This window comes from Gopherus flavomarginatus, chromosome 2, assembly GCF_025201925.1.
Source record: "Gopherus flavomarginatus isolate rGopFla2 chromosome 2, rGopFla2.mat.asm, whole genome shotgun sequence".
In the NCBI taxonomy this organism is placed as follows: domain Eukaryota; kingdom Metazoa; phylum Chordata; order Testudines; family Testudinidae; genus Gopherus; species Gopherus flavomarginatus.
In genome coordinates, this window is record NC_066618.1 from 130,421,323 (window position 1) to 130,437,018 (window position 15,696).

The window sequence follows — 15,696 nt, forward strand, 5'->3', positions numbered from 1 at the left end:
AGTAGATGGTATCAGACAGTTGTTGGTCTCATTGACATAGTCATGATGGTGGAGAACTGCAATGACACCCCCTTTGTCTGCTGGTTGGATTGCTATCTGGTGGTTGGATTTCAAGGTCTGTATAGCTGTCCTTTCAGCAGTAGAGAAATTGTCATGGATGTGATGTTTGCTAAGGATCTCACAGTCAATTTTTTTTTTCTGAAGCAATCAATGTAGCAATCAAGTATGCAGTTGAATCCACTGTGGGATATCCAGTTAAATGATTCTTTCTTGTTTTATGACTGTCTGTGGGGACTTCGGAGTTGTGTAAGTGTCATCACTGTTGTGAAAGAATATGGGGCTTCAAACTCTGTGCTTCCTGCCCGCACTTCTTCTCAGTATGTGACAAACACCAACACTGCTTCTACTGCTTGGGGAAGCTCACATCACACCTAGGTGCAGTATCTGCCAGTCCTTCCCCAGCTGTACCCAAGAAGACCAGGCTCTCCACCTCCAGAAGCACCTCATGGAACTCACCACGAGGCCTCATTCGGACCCAGACCAGAGGACACCTGCCCACCCCCCTCACCCTACCCCCATACATCAGCCTGAAACCACCAGAAGTGCGCCTCCTGCTACTAAGTCCGAATTTGGTGCCAGTGGAACTGTCCCTATGGACCCCATGCCGGGGCCCAGTCAGGAGGTAAGGAAGTATACCAATAAGCCTGGGGCTAAGTCATCCTCAAAGATGAAGAAAGTGGACACTCCTTCCATGAGCTCAAGCCACAGAAACAGAGCACACACCAAACTCCATAGACATTAAATGAAGTCCCACGAACAAGGAGATCCGGTGGCTCTGAGCACTAACCCACCAGTACTATCAGCACTGATGCTCCACAAGCTGCAGAATCTGCCTGTTCTGCAGAAGTCCATGGCAGTACCGAGTAAAGAGAGGGTATCTCTATCACTGGGGAGATCAGGAACTGTGTTTGAGCCCCATGTCGCATTCACCTTAACAGAACCAGGGTTTGTCAGGCCTTTCTACCTAGGGAGACTATTTCTCCCCTTGTGATATGCTTCAACTGCAGAACACCTTTCCACCCACTCTGATGGACTACACCACGGCTCCAGCGGTACCACCAATGGAACCAGAGTCTGCTTTCTCTTCCACCAATGAATCAGAAGCTGGAGAGGGACTGTCGATACTTACTAACCATCCATACTTGCATTCACAGAGGCTGTTCTGGTCTTGGCAACACCCACCACTTCAACCACCACAGATCCACTGGGACCCCATGCTGTAGGGACCACCTGAGTATCCCCCCAGATATGGCCTACTGGCCATACTACCCTGGTCCCAATATCCTCCTCAGAACCAGCCTGATCTGCAAGAGAGTCTTCACCTACCTCTCCATTGAGAGCTCCTTCTACCAGGCACTTGGATCTGTTGGTAGAAGAGCCTTAGCCCAGTTCTGATGGTGCCACCAGAACCAGAAAGATTTGCTTCCTCATCTGTGGATGAAGCAATGACTACAGCATCTCCTTCACCTCTGAATGACTTTAGGCAGTTTCAAGATCTGCTGTGCAGAGTTACGGGGGAACTCCAGATTCCACTGAAGGAAATCTAGGTTACCCAGCATAAACTACTGGATATACGCCACTCCTCAGGACCAACTAGAGTTGTACTGCCTATTAAAAGTGCCATTCTTGAGCCTGCCAGAACAGTATGGCACACCCTGGCCACATACATGCCTATGCCCAAAGGGGCTAAAAGATGCTATTACATTCTGGCTAAGGGATCCGATTTCCTCTTCCCACACCTCCCCCAAAACTTCCTGTTTTTGTAAGCCATGACTGAACAAGACAGACAGCAGCACCCTTGCTCTACACCATCTGACAAGGAGAGCAGTGTTTGGACCTTTTGAGGCATAAGGTCTTTTCCTCATCTTGTCTTCAGTTCAGGATCAGGAACTATCAGGCGTTTCTAGACAAATTCAACTTCTTGAATTACAGCTAATTTGAGGAATTTATTGATAGTCTCCCTCAACACGACAGGGCTAGTTTTTGTGTGATCATTGAGAAAGGGAAGCTGGTAGCTGAAACAGCACTCCAATCAGCAGTGGGTGCAGCAGATACCTCCTCAAAGGCCATGGCTATGGCCACAGTTATGTGTCGGGTTTCTTGGCTCCACTTATACGGTTTCCCTAGGGAGGTGCAAAACACAATTGAAGACCTCCCCTTCAGTTAGTCCCATCTTTTCAATCAAAAGGTGGATGATTCGTTACATAGCCCCCAAGGCCTCGCTGTCTAGACATGCTGATTCAGGACATATGTAAAGCGGCCACATGCAGTTCTGTGCACACCTTTGCAACACACTGAACATTAGTGCAGAACTCTGCAGCAGACTCCTCCTTCTGTGTGGCAGTTCTCTGCACAACCATTCTGTCCTCATCCTCACACCCTCTTCCAACTTAGGTACTGCTTGTCAATCACCCTCGACAGAATACAATAGGGACCATCACTCAAAGAAGAGGAGGTTATTTACCTGTATTTGGAGGTTCTTCTAGATGTGTGGTCCCAATCTGTATTCCACTTCCCACCCTTCTTCCCCTTTGCTATGGATCTGTCTGATTCATGATGGAGAAGGAACTGAAGATGTAGTCAGTCCGCCATGCCCTTTATCACCTTGGACAGAAGTATGAGGCAAGTCAGGGCTCATGGGTGGACCAACAGACACTACTTTCAAATTCTCTAACTTCAGGCGCATGGAATACAGATAGGGACCACACATCTTGAAGAACCTCCAGTTACAGGTAATAAACCTCCTCTTTCTTGTTTCAGTGGTTCCTTCTGGAGTATGTGAGGTGCAGGAGATGGTTTCTTCATTTTTTCTGAAGACCTTCTGCAGAGCTGTTCAGCATATTTGGAGTTGTAGGAGATGATCAGAGGGTTATAGATGGTGAGTCTTCTGGGAATAATGTTTGTTTCTTGCATTTTCTCAGGAAGTAGATGTCGCTGTTAAGTTTTGGTAATGTTGTGTTAATGCTGTGCAGTGAAAGACTCAAGGAGTTCCATCTAATTAGCTTATCAAGGAATGATTTTGATCAGTTTGTCAGTACTTCCATGAGGAACAGAAATTTGAAAATAGAGGGCTCTTCAATCTAGCGGAGGTGTAACAAAATCCAGTGGCTGGAAATTGAATTCAGATAAATTCCAACTAGAAATAAGGCACATGAAAATAATTAAACTTTGGAATAACATTTGAAAGATTGTGGTGGATTCTCCATCATTGGCAATTTTTAAATCATGATTGGGTTTTCTAAAAGTTATGTTCTAATTCAACTACAGCTGTTTTATTTGAAGCAGGAATTAACTTGGAAAAGATCTATGGCCTGTGTTTTGCAGCTCAGATTAGATGTTCACAATGGTCCCTTCTGATCTTGGGATCTGTAAATATGTGAATTTACATCCACAGATAATTTGACACTATAAATTATTTTCTAAGATGTGATTATTTTAAAATCTTGATGTGCACACATTATATATTTAAATAAGCTGCCTTACAATCTGTTTATCAAAGAGATACACTTATAGTTCAATGAAGAAATCTTTATGCCTCTACAGAGTATTTCTTTGGGGTACCACAATGATATAATACAGGGATTACAGAGGAAAATTTAAGTTTAATTTAGTATATTATAGAGATGTATTACATTGGGAGGGTTTGATTAAGGCCTCATAAAACACAGTTCCCAGTGCTTATCCCTTAAATGAATTCTGGTGTCAGAGATCTAAAGAAGGGCAGGATTTATTTCTGTGATTTCAATTAATGTTAATGGTAGGTGTGTAACTAAAATCTTCAGTGTTATTTCAAAATTTTACCCCATGTCTGGCAGCTGTTGACAGACTCTTGTAAATATATTAAGGGAGAAGGTAAACGTATTTAACTACATGGTTCTGTGCATCATATTTATTCAATATATTTAAATCTGATGAGTCTGTGACATTTACCTTAGGCAGCTAAGAAAAGGTAGGAAGTTTACAATTCTTTGTTCACTTTTTTTAATATTTGAAAAATAATACTTTGTCTTTTTGTCATCAAATCTAGAATTGGCTGAAACATGTTTTTAAAAAAACAAAAATAAACTAATGCAGAAACATACTGTAATAACCTTAGTCCCAGATTTGGACCTTAGCATCCAAAATATGGGGGTTAGCATGAAAACCTCCAAGCTTAGCTACCAGCTTGGACCTGGTACCTGCTGCCACCACCCAAAAAATTAGAGTGTTTTGGGGCACTCTGGTCCCCCTGAAAAACCTTCCCTGGGGACCCCAAGACCCAAATCCCTTGAGTCTCACAACAAAGGGAAATAATCCTTTTTCCCTTCCCCCCTCCAGGTGCTCCTGGAGAGATACACAGACACAAGCTCTGTGAACCCAAACAGAGGGACTCCCCCTCTCCGTTCCCAATCCTGGAAACCAAAGTACTTTCCTCTTCCCCCAGAGGGAATGCAAAATCAGGCTAGCGATCCAACACACAAATCTCCCCTTGATTTCTTCCTCCCACCAATTCCCTGGTGAGTACAGACTCAATTTCCCTGAAGTAAAGAAAACTCCAACAGGTCTTAAAAGAAAGCTTTATATAAAAAGAAAGAAAAATAAGTACAAATGTTCTCTCTGTATTAGATGATACAACACAGGGTCAATTGCTTAAAAGAATATTGAATAAACAGCCTTATTCCAAAAGAATACAAATCAAAGCACTCCAGCACTTATATTCATGCAAATACCAAAGAAAAGAAACCATATAACTTACTATCTGATCTCTTTGTCCTTACACTTGGAAACAGAAGACTAGAAAGTAGAACTACTTCTCCAAAGCTCAGAGAAAGCAGGCAGGCAGAAAACAAAAGACAAAGACACTCAATTCCCTCCACCCAAAGTTGAAAAAATCCGGTTTCCTGATTGGTCCTCTGGTCAGGTGCTTCAGGTGAAAGAGACATTAACCCTTAGCTATCTGTTTATGACACGCCCCCCAAATTGCAGACAGTGGGGAAGCTCACTGGCGGCGATTTCCTTCTAGAACTTGAAAATAAACAGATTAATACAACACATACACCTTTACATATACTCCTAAGTATATAACTAACAGACTTCTACATTTTAAGAACACTTTTTAACTACTGAATTCTGGGAAACTCTCACGGGAGAGTGCATCAGCAACTTTATTAGAAGCTCCTGTGATGTGTTGAACTTCAAAATCAAAATCTTGGAGAGCTAAACTCCAACGAAGAAGTTTCTTGTTGTTCCCCTTGGCAGTATGAAGCCACTTTAGTGCAGCATGGTCAGTTTGTAGTTGGAACCGCCGTCCCCAAACATATGGGCGTAGCTTTTCCAGGGCGTACACAATGGCATAGCATTCCTTTTCACTGACTGACCAGTGACTTTCCCTCTCAGACAGTTTCTTGCTGAGAAACACGACAGGATGGAAGTTGTGATCTGTTGCTTCCTGCATGAGCACTGCTCCTATACCACGCTCAGATGCATCTGTGGTTACTAGGAATGGCTTGTCAAAATCCGGGGCCCTGAGCACAGGGTCAGACATGAGCGTTGCCTTAAGTTGGGTAAAGGCCTTTTGACACTCATCAGTCCACTTAACTGCATTTGGCTGGGTCTTTTTGGTCAGGTCGGTCAGTGGGGCAGCGATTTGGCTGTAGTGTGGTACAAATCGCCTGTAGTATCCGGCCAAGCCTAAGAAGGATTGGACCTGTTTCTTTGACCTTGGGACAGGCCACTTTTGGATAGCATCCACCTTGGCCTGTAGGGGGTTTATGGTTCCTCGACCCACCTGGTGCCCCAGGTAAGTCACTCTGTTTTGGCCTATTTGACACTTTTTGGCCTTAACAGTTAGTCCTGCCTGCCTGATGCGCTCAAAGACCTTTTCCAGGTGTAGTAGGTGTTCGGGCCAGGAGTCTGAAAAAATGGCCACATCATCGAGGTAGGCAACTGCAAATTCTCCCAGTCCAGCTAGTAGACCATCTACCAGCCTCTGGAAGGTGGCAGGTGCATTTCGAAGGCCGAAAGGAAGGACATTGAATTCATACACCCCCGCATGGGTGACGAATGCTGACCTCTCCTTGGCAGGTTCATCTAGCGGTACTTGCCTCCTAATGGGAGGGCTATTGCATGACAAAAGACCCTTAACATGCAAGCCACAAACTGCGAGAGAGAGCAGAAAAAAAAATTCTCTCTGGTTCCCTTTTAAAACCAACTGCTTCTCTCTGCTAAAAAGCCCTTAGCAGAGAAAAGAAAAATATAATATTTCTACTGGCTTCTGGGTTCTGTCTATCTCCCACCAGCTGCCACTCATGTAATAACCTTAGTCCCAGATTTGGACCTTAGCGTCCAAAATATGGGGGTTAGCATGAAAACCTCCAAGCTTAGTTACCAGCTTGGACCTGGTACCTGCTGCCACCACCCAAAAAATTAGAGTGTTTTGGGGCACTCTGGTCCCCCTGAAAAACCTTCCCTGGGGACCCCAAGACCCAAATCCCTTGAGTCTCACAACAAAGGGAAATAATCCTTTTTCCCTTCCCCCCTCCAGGTGCTCCTGGAGAGATACACAGACACAAGCTCTGTGAACCCAAACAGAGGGACTCCCCCTCTCCGTTCCCAATCCTGGAAACCAAAGTACTTTCCTCTTCCCCCAGAGGGAATGCAAAATCAGGCTAGCGATCCAACACACAAATCTCCCCTTGATTTCTTCCTCCCACCAATTCCCTGGTGAGTACAGACTCAATTTCCCTGAAGTAAAGAAAACTCCAACAGGTCTTAAAAGAAAGCTTTATATAAAAAGAAAGAAAAATAAGTACAAATGTTCTCTCTGTATTAGATGATACAACACAGGGTCAATTGCTTAAAAGAATATTGAATAAACAGCCTTATTCCAAAAGAATACAAATCAAAGCACTCCAGCACTTATATTCATGCAAATACCAAAGAAAAGAAACCATATAACTTACTATCTGATCTCTTTGTCCTTACACTTGGAAACAGAAGACTAGAAAGTAGAACTACTTCTCCAAAGCTCAGAGAAAGCAGGCAGGCAGAAAACAAAAGACAAAGACACTCAATTCCCTCCACCCAAAGTTGAAAAAATCCGGTTTCCTGATTGGTCCTCTGGTCAGGTGCTTCAGGTGAAAGAGACATTAACCCTTAGCTATCTGTTTATGACACATACAGATTTTAAAAGGGTATATTAGGAGTCAAGACCGATTTGGGCTCAATGCTCACATATAAAATGTTAAGAACATAGCAGTGGCTAATAACCAATGCTCTAGAACCTGGCAAAATAAGCCAGCACCTGTATGCAAATGCAAACAATGAAAGAGGGGTTTTGTTTCTGCCCTGATTCTTCAGACTTGATTTCTTCAGCATATTGTTCTAGCATATAATAAATAATAATAATAATAATTAATAAATATTTCACCCAACCTTTATCTGTTTTTTCTATTTATTGTTCAAGTTCTTCAGGGCAGGGACTGTCTCTTACTATCTCTTTGTGCAGTAGCTAGCATGATGAGCTGCCTATCTCAGTTCGGTCCTGTAGATGCTACTGTAACACAAATAAATAATTATAATATCAGCGACTTAATGATAAAAATGCATTTAAAAAAGCAACATCATCCTAGGGAAAGATCATGTCTGGTCCACCACAGGTACACAAGTAGGTGAGACATCCCAATCAGCTCTTGCACTTCCAGCAGCTCTGACCTCTTCAAAGAGTGTGCAGAGAGAGCCATGTTATGGGCATATCCCTCTCTGTGCTGTGCTGCAAGGCTGGCCTTACATGGGAGGGAAGTGTACTCTGCACCTTTTCAAAAGCTGCAGCAGTGGCTACACTTCCTAAAACTCCCTCAGATCTTCATATCCCATATACAGTGCCTCTGGGAACTACGAATGGGAGAGTTGTGCCCCTCTGAACTGGCCCCAGAGTGAGGCCATGCTTTAAAGGCACAAGAAATCCCTACATGCATTTCTTTTTTATTTTAAACTTGCATTTTTGTGATAATATTAGCTTTAATTAGTGATAAAGGTATATTTTTAAACAATTTGTTTTTGATTTTGTTAGATTTGATTGTAGTGGATGACATGCCACTTAACTCTAAATACCTCAATGCAAACACCCCTGGAAGCCAACAAGTTAGTTATGAAGCTGAAAAGAACCTGGTATCACTATCTTGCATTTGTACAGTCTTCTGGTCAAATAAATTAGAAAAGCACAGAAGTGCTCATCCTAAGTTCCTCTTCAAAGGAGCATCAGCACAGCAAGCACTGTCATCCTGCATTGCACACGGTCCAAAACAGAGGATAGATTATATGAATGTGAGAGAAAAATCTGCTTGGAATATAAATTAAAAGTGAAAATAAGAACTTAATGGTACTTTGCTGAAATATTGGCAAACATTGGGGTTAATAAAAATACAGCTTTCTTTCCATTTCACTCCCTCTTCTCCACCCCCAAGGATGTGAGTGCAAAGGCTGAGTTATCTCTAATGGAGAGAAAAGAGAATGCTACATTAAAATACCATGTATATAGGCACTACAGAATTTCCAAAGTGACATAATTGAGATAGCAAGTGGAGATGGTTTGACGAAAGAAAGCAAAATACAAACACATACTTCAGAAGTAATTGGTGTTTGTTTCATGAAAACTGACAAAATTTCTGTGTATTTTTTCCCCTTGTGTATTCTTTTATTATTTTTTGTTTTACTCAGTCTCCTATTTCACCTGGCACTGGTATGTGTTCATAGTTTAATAAAACTTATGTTTCTAGTTCCACAGATTGCTGTAGACTGCTTAATGGCAATGCTTGAAGGTAGATGAATGTAGGTTGGAAGGCTTAGATTTGTATTGGTAAATGTTGATGTCACCATACACACACAAGTTGACAAAAATATTTCATCTACAACAATAAAAATTTACAGATAGACAACGTAACAAAAATGCTGTTTGCGAACTTATTAATATTATTTAATGATATTTACTTTGCATATATTGACATGTGATGTTGACTATTTGTGTTTTAACAGTTTAACTTTTTGAATCTCACTGTCTAGTGTCATTAAATAATTATTGTCTGATCCCTCCTTGATTTTGCAGTTGTGAACATTTGAATTAAAAATGCTTAAAAATAAACATCAATATTCTCTGTCAAAATTATTTTTAAAATATAATTCTGCCCAGCCTAAATATAAGTTTACGTCAAAGTACTTCATGATGTATTTTCTTTTGCAGTCTGGGCACACATGATGGTAATTTGAAAATAAACCCCATTGCATTCCATTCAAAAATGACTTGGGACCTCAGATTCTGCTTCTGTCAAAATAAGTAATTAATGATTGAGCTTTTCCCTCTCTGTTTACTTCTTTGATCTGTCACCACTGAAGATACTAACAAACTTCATATTATTTTCCTCTAGTTTTTCCTGGATGATCCTGTGATAATTTTCATCCCGGTTCTTAATTCATCAAATGCAAGTTTTCCTGAATCAAGTGCTCAAACACTGTGGTATATACAAAACAACTATTTTTACCTACCAGTAAGTTCATTTCACATTTCTTTATTTTTTTATAGTTTGCAATGGCTACATTAAACCTACTGTCACTGGACCTTTTGCAGCTTAGTGGTTCAGAGGATTTTTCAAGAAGCCTCCAAAGGGTTCATTCTTTTTCCAGAGGTACTGAGTACTCACAACTTCATTTGAAGTCAAGGAGAGGTGCAGGGCCTCGGCACTTCTGAAAATCAGGCTCTAACTTTGAATTTCAATGAATTTCAGATTAAGAAAGAGGTTTGGAGAAATGTCTGGTAGCCAAGAACTCTAGAGTTCTAATTCTAAAAAAATGCCATTCTACAATATCAGTAGAGCATACCTTAAGTGGAATAGGAGCTGACAGATCTGAAAGTAATTGTCAGTGAAGAATCACGATCAAATGGGGGTGTTTCTAGTGGGTTTCCAGAGATATCGGTACTAGGCCTGACACTTGCATCAATTATCTGAAAGTAAATATAAAATCACTGCTGATCAAATTTACAGATGAAACAAAAACTGGAGGAGTAGTAAATAATGAGGAGGATGGGACAGTCAAACAGAGCGATCTGGATCACTTGGTTGACTGGGTCCATTCAAACAAGTTTACTGTAATACAGCCAAATGCAAGGTCATACATTTAGGAACACGGAGGGATGCTCATACCTACAGAATGAGGGACTATATCCTGGAAAGCAGTGATTCTGAAAAGGAATTAAGGGGTCATCATGGACAAACTATTCAACATGAGCTTCCAGTGCAATGCTATAGGGGGAAAAGAGGCTAGTGTGATCCTTGGATGCTGAAAATTTGAGGAGGGTCCAGAAAAGAGTCACAGAAACAATTTGAGGGCTGGAGACAGTGCCTTACAGTGACTCTTAAAGAACTCCATCTATTTAGCTTATCAGAAAAAGAAGATTGAGAGGTATCTTGATTAATGTCTAACTTCCTTCATGGGGAGAAAATACCTAGTACTAAAGAGCTTTCTATTCTAGCAGAGAAAGGCATCACAAGAACTAGTGACTGGAAGCAGAAGCAAAACACATTCAAATTGGGCATAGTATTTTAACACTGAGAATGATTAAACATTGAAACAAATTACAAAGAGGAGTGGTGGAATCTCCTTCTCTTGATGTCTTTCAGACCAAGACTGGATGCCTTTACGGAAAATATGTTTTAGTTAAACACAAGTTGTGGGCCTCAGTACAGGGGTAACTGCGTGAAATTTAATGGCCTGTGGTATACACAAAGTTGGGCTAGATGATGTAATGGTCTCTCCAGGCTTAAACTCTCTGAGTTCTGCCTGTAATAATTGTCTCCTTCTGTGGCCTTGGGCAATCCACTCAACAACTTTGGCGTAGTTTTCCAATCTATAAAATGAAAATAATGCCTAATTCAGAAGTGTATTGTAAAGATTAACTAGATAATGTGTTAATTAAAAGCATCATTTTAATTAATTCTGAAAGAAATGTTTAATCAATGAGGGCCTGATTGGTGGACTGAACTCTTGCAATGCTCACTAGTTTTCACATTATGTCGGTGTGAAAGCAACTAATCTAAATGGGGATAAACTTCATGCACATTTTTATTTCTAGGTCAGTGGGCCTAAAGAAGGGGCATATTTTTTTGAAAAAAAATTAATAAAAGTGTAATCTCTCTTCTTTAATTGAAACATTTTGTAATATGATATTTTGTGAGGAGTTCTAGCATCCAGGAAGCTTTCAGGAGGTGTCAAACATTTATCTCCTGATCAGTTAGTGTGAGCTAATAGCTAATATTGGTAGCACATTTATTTACTCTGTAAGGATATGATTAAAGAGCTTTTGCTATAAATAAACTGACCTCAACCTTCCCCAGTCCTATGTATGTACATAGATGGAAAAAATGTCAGCCCACTAATTTATTTTTATCTTATTTTAAACAGAAACATTTTATATCCACTTTTGTCATATATTATTTTGTTGTACTTTTATAATTCTTTTGAGGTTTTTTTCCACCATGATAAAGGATAAGTTTAATAATCTGTTTGACACTATCCAGTATCTTACTAAGATATCCAGGTCTTCATGGTATTGCAACTATTTATAGTAACTGGTCTTTAATATGTTTTTTTTAATTTAAATAATATCAAAATGCATTCTCTACATGTAGAAACCATATTGTCTGTCACTTAATAAATGTGTTTACTTAGCTATGACAGAAATAGACAAAAATTTTGTCATTGCTTTGTTAATAATTCAGGTATAGTGAATAATTTATGGTGGAATAAAGGTTTTAACACTCCTCTTTCCTATTTATCTATTAAAAACCTCCTAATTGTACAGTAGTTCCATCCTAAACCACACAAAGCATTTCAGAGCTCATAAGTTCTGGCTTGATAAAGACAGCAGGGGAGAGGCAAAATCCTTTTGAATTATTAATGAATCACTGATTTAGAGAAATTAAAAATCTATAGATAAAAAAAACTATTCTGTGTTTATTGAATGGTACACTGAGCACTTGTGGTGGCAAAACATTATTTTTTAAAATTAAAAGTCAGTCTTTTGTATATGTGTATAATGGCATTAAACATTACTCCCACAGAGAAACTGCCTGTAACTTATAAAAAGTGAAGCTGACAGCTCTGTTGAGTATGCAGACTAAAATGAATGAATAAGAAATTTTTAAAATGCTTCAATCCCAGAAGAATTGAGCCCTATTCGGAACCATGCTAATTAATATTTTTTGCTGCAATATGAGATGTTCTTAGTTACATTACTGTGCAGTCTGCTGTTATACAAGACTTGTCAGGGAATACTTAATCAGTTGCAAAGGGATTGTTTGTCTTTCTATTTTGTTAGGAGGCTGCAAAATGGTTTCCAAATGTTAGAAGTTATGTAGAATTCATATCTTTTGGACCCATATGATCTCCCTCTGTGATTTCCAGTATTGCCAAATTACATTTCCAGTATTGCCAGCCCCAAATGTTCAAAATTTATTACTCAGCTCCCAGAATATCATGAGATTTTTTTATAATGTATTTGGAGTTCTTTTTATGTGCCTCTGGATGTTGAGCCTTTAATTCATATTTTCAAGCTGTCCACCACAACCATGTGGGCTATCAACTTATTTTTTTCTTTTTAAATAATGCTGAAAATCTCAGAATCACAGCACTCCAGGACCTAAAGTTTTAAGAAAAATACCAAATACCACAAGTCTCATGGTCAAATCACAAGAGTTGGCAATAGCGCAGCTCTGTGGCTTTGAAATAGCTGCTGTCTGGGTATTCTGTACCCATCTTGTCTGAGCCTTACAGGGGTATGAAGGAGAAGACAAGTGGTGAGGCTACAAGTACACGAGAAGGAAAACAATCCTTTATATAATGTCCCCCAAATCTATAGATTCTGGCCAGCTATGCAGATACTCTTCCTCCACGCTGACCCAGTCAGGGCAGAAAATGGCTGGCCAGAAACCTGTCATGCCACTGGTTTGCTAGATTGCAGTTTAGTGCTCTCTGAGAGAGATCAGAAAGCTCACAACACACATTAATGGTAATTCCAGTAGTATTGGCTTTTCATGTTTTTTACCCCTTGCTGTTCCTTCCTCAAACCCTATCTATGTCCTCTATCCTGTCTGTTCTATTGGCCACATGGATCTTTTGCAAGAATTAGTTAGGTGGCTATGCAGAGGTGGCAGCTTTTTGCACAGTTTTATAGCCTGGCCCACTCCACCCCACCCTGTTCCCCAGCTCTGAGGAGTGGGAGGGATTGAGGGGGGGAAAGAAGGGTCCAAATCACAGTACTTTAATCGAAACTGCCTAGTAGTTTAAATCCAAAAGGTAGGTTTGCTACAAATGCAAATGGGTCCATGACTTTAAACTTTGTTTAACTGAAAACATGGTTCTTGAGGGATTTAAACATTTCCATGCAGTGTTGGGAACCCAGACAGAAGAGCAGTGAGCTAATATATAAGAACCATGGACATGTCTATACATACAGCGCTGCAGCAGCACATCTGATGAAGATGCTCTGTGCCACCTTTGCGAGTGGCAGAAGCTGTGTCAGTGGGAGCAGCTCTCCTGCCGACATAGCGCTGTGCACACCAGCGCTTATGTGGGTGTAACTTCTGTTGCTCTTGGGGGGGGTAGAATATTTGCACCCCTAAGTGGCGTAAGTTAGGCTGACATAGGCTGTAGTATAGACATAACCAAAAAAATGAAAGAGACAAACTTAAGGCTATGTTTTCAAAAATGCACAGCAATCTGAGGTACCTACATTTTTGGCTTCTCAACTTGAATTAGGCATACCCATTGAGGCAGCATTTGCAAATTGGGCTGTCTATTTCTAACTGGTGCTCTTTTCTTCACAACAAAGTTTATTGACCTTTGTGTTTCGTTTTGGATGCACAAACATTAACATTTTTCCAATATGAAAAGCACTTTCAAAAGTAGTGATGCTTACTTAGTAGAAAAATGGATTCTGCTACTTTATATAGATTGAACTCACAAGAGTATAAAAGGCACCATTGAAAAGAATGCAATAATCAATGAAGATTTAATATTAGTAATTCTGAACAAGAATTATTTTTTTGCTTATTTCAAGCAGCAATAAATTATAAGCACTGGAGAAAAATTAAAATTACAAGTTAACTACAGCTGATTGTGCTGTACAAAGCACTCACAACAGAGATCTCCCAAAATGAGTATATGGTGATTCAGGTTCAGTCAAACACTTCTATCCACAAGCCAGCAGTGTTCCAGAAATATCTTAATGAGAAATAAAATGTACTTGGCCTAAGAAAAGTAACTTTTTTTTTGAGGTATAAATCCTTAACATTCAGGTACTCTGTGGAGAATGTGATAAAGACTCCATAAGTGAGCATATACTATAATTGTCTTTCCATTTCAGTGCTGATTTTGACAACCCAGTCTCACTTTCATCAAAAACAAAACAAAAATTGGACTGAAGTTTTTCATGTTTAATCTTAGGCCAGAGAAAAATGTTTCAGGAAAGTTTAACCTCAACCATACAAACCATTTTTTGATGTATAAGCCTAGAAAAAATAGTAGTTTTTGTAAGTTTTCTTCTCCACTCATAACAACAGAAGATTTGGCCTGAAGGCTTTACATTTCAGGTAAATGTATATCTTAAGCATAGACCCAGTTTGAGCTTTCTAGATTCCCTCATTTTAAGTTATTTCATTATTTTCCCACCATCTGTATAAGTACAATATTTATGGAATTTATAAGCTCTATGCTTATTGCTTCAGAGATTACAAGTCTTGCAAGCAGAGTCTGCAGTTGCTCTAAGCTCTGTGCTATTACAGGAATGACGTTTTGGAGTTCACTCAGGACAGTAAGCTGGTTAGTCACCATTTGCCTTGTAATCCTTGGGTGTCTTGTGTCTGTGCAGCTTTGGTTCAGGGATCTGACCCCAACAGTCTGTCAGCAGTGCACAACCAACCCTGATCTTGCCCAACTTGTTTACTCCTTATAGGCCGACCTCAGTACCCTTCCAGCTCTGAATTCCCCCCCTTAATTGTTGTACTGTAGTGACCAGTCCCTCTCACTGGACCCTAACAGAAACAATGTTAGTTAGGCTTGCTGCTTTTACAGAGACAACACAACACTCCAACCTGTTAGCTTTCTAGAAGCACACACTTTACTGAACTCACACCGCCTGGCTGATTTATAAGGAAAGCAAAACAAAACAAATAAATAAATATTAACAACAAAGCATGGATGAAGCAATACCAAAGAAAAGAGATAAAAGTAGTGAGATGGTTACAAGCAAAGAAAGTGAAAACACACATCTAAAATTTAAGCTAGCAAGATACAGCCTGTATTCAAGATGATTTCCTCTCATCCATAGTCTCCTTTCCAGCCCTTTCTGTCCAGGCTGGCCAGGACCCATCACAGTGATCAATTTGCTTGCTTCCTTTTTCTTCTGAGCCTCTCTCTGTTCCTTATATCCCAAAAGGGATGTCTTTTTCTCTTATAAATCAGGAAGGCCTCCTGGGGATTGACACTTAGTATACACTAGAAAATTAGGTTGATTTAACTATGTTAGTCAGGGATGTGAAAAATCCACACCCCTGAGTGGCATATTTAAGCCTACCAAAGTCCCTATGTAAACAACACTAGGTCAAA

At 40.1% G+C, this 15,696-nt stretch overlaps 1 protein-coding gene across 2 annotated transcripts in view; it reads left to right on the top strand.

Moving 5' to 3' along the window:
• ADCY2 (adenylate cyclase 2) overlaps window positions 1-15,696 on the top strand; it is a 444,758-nt gene that overhangs the window by 388,511 nt on the left and 40,551 nt on the right. For both annotated transcript variants that reach the window (XM_050938140.1, XM_050938141.1), the window contains one exon: window positions 9,462-9,581. In XM_050938140.1, coding sequence (XP_050794097.1) covers window positions 9,462-9,581 — 120 coding nt within the window. The remainder of the gene's footprint in view (window positions 1-9,461; window positions 9,582-15,696) is intronic.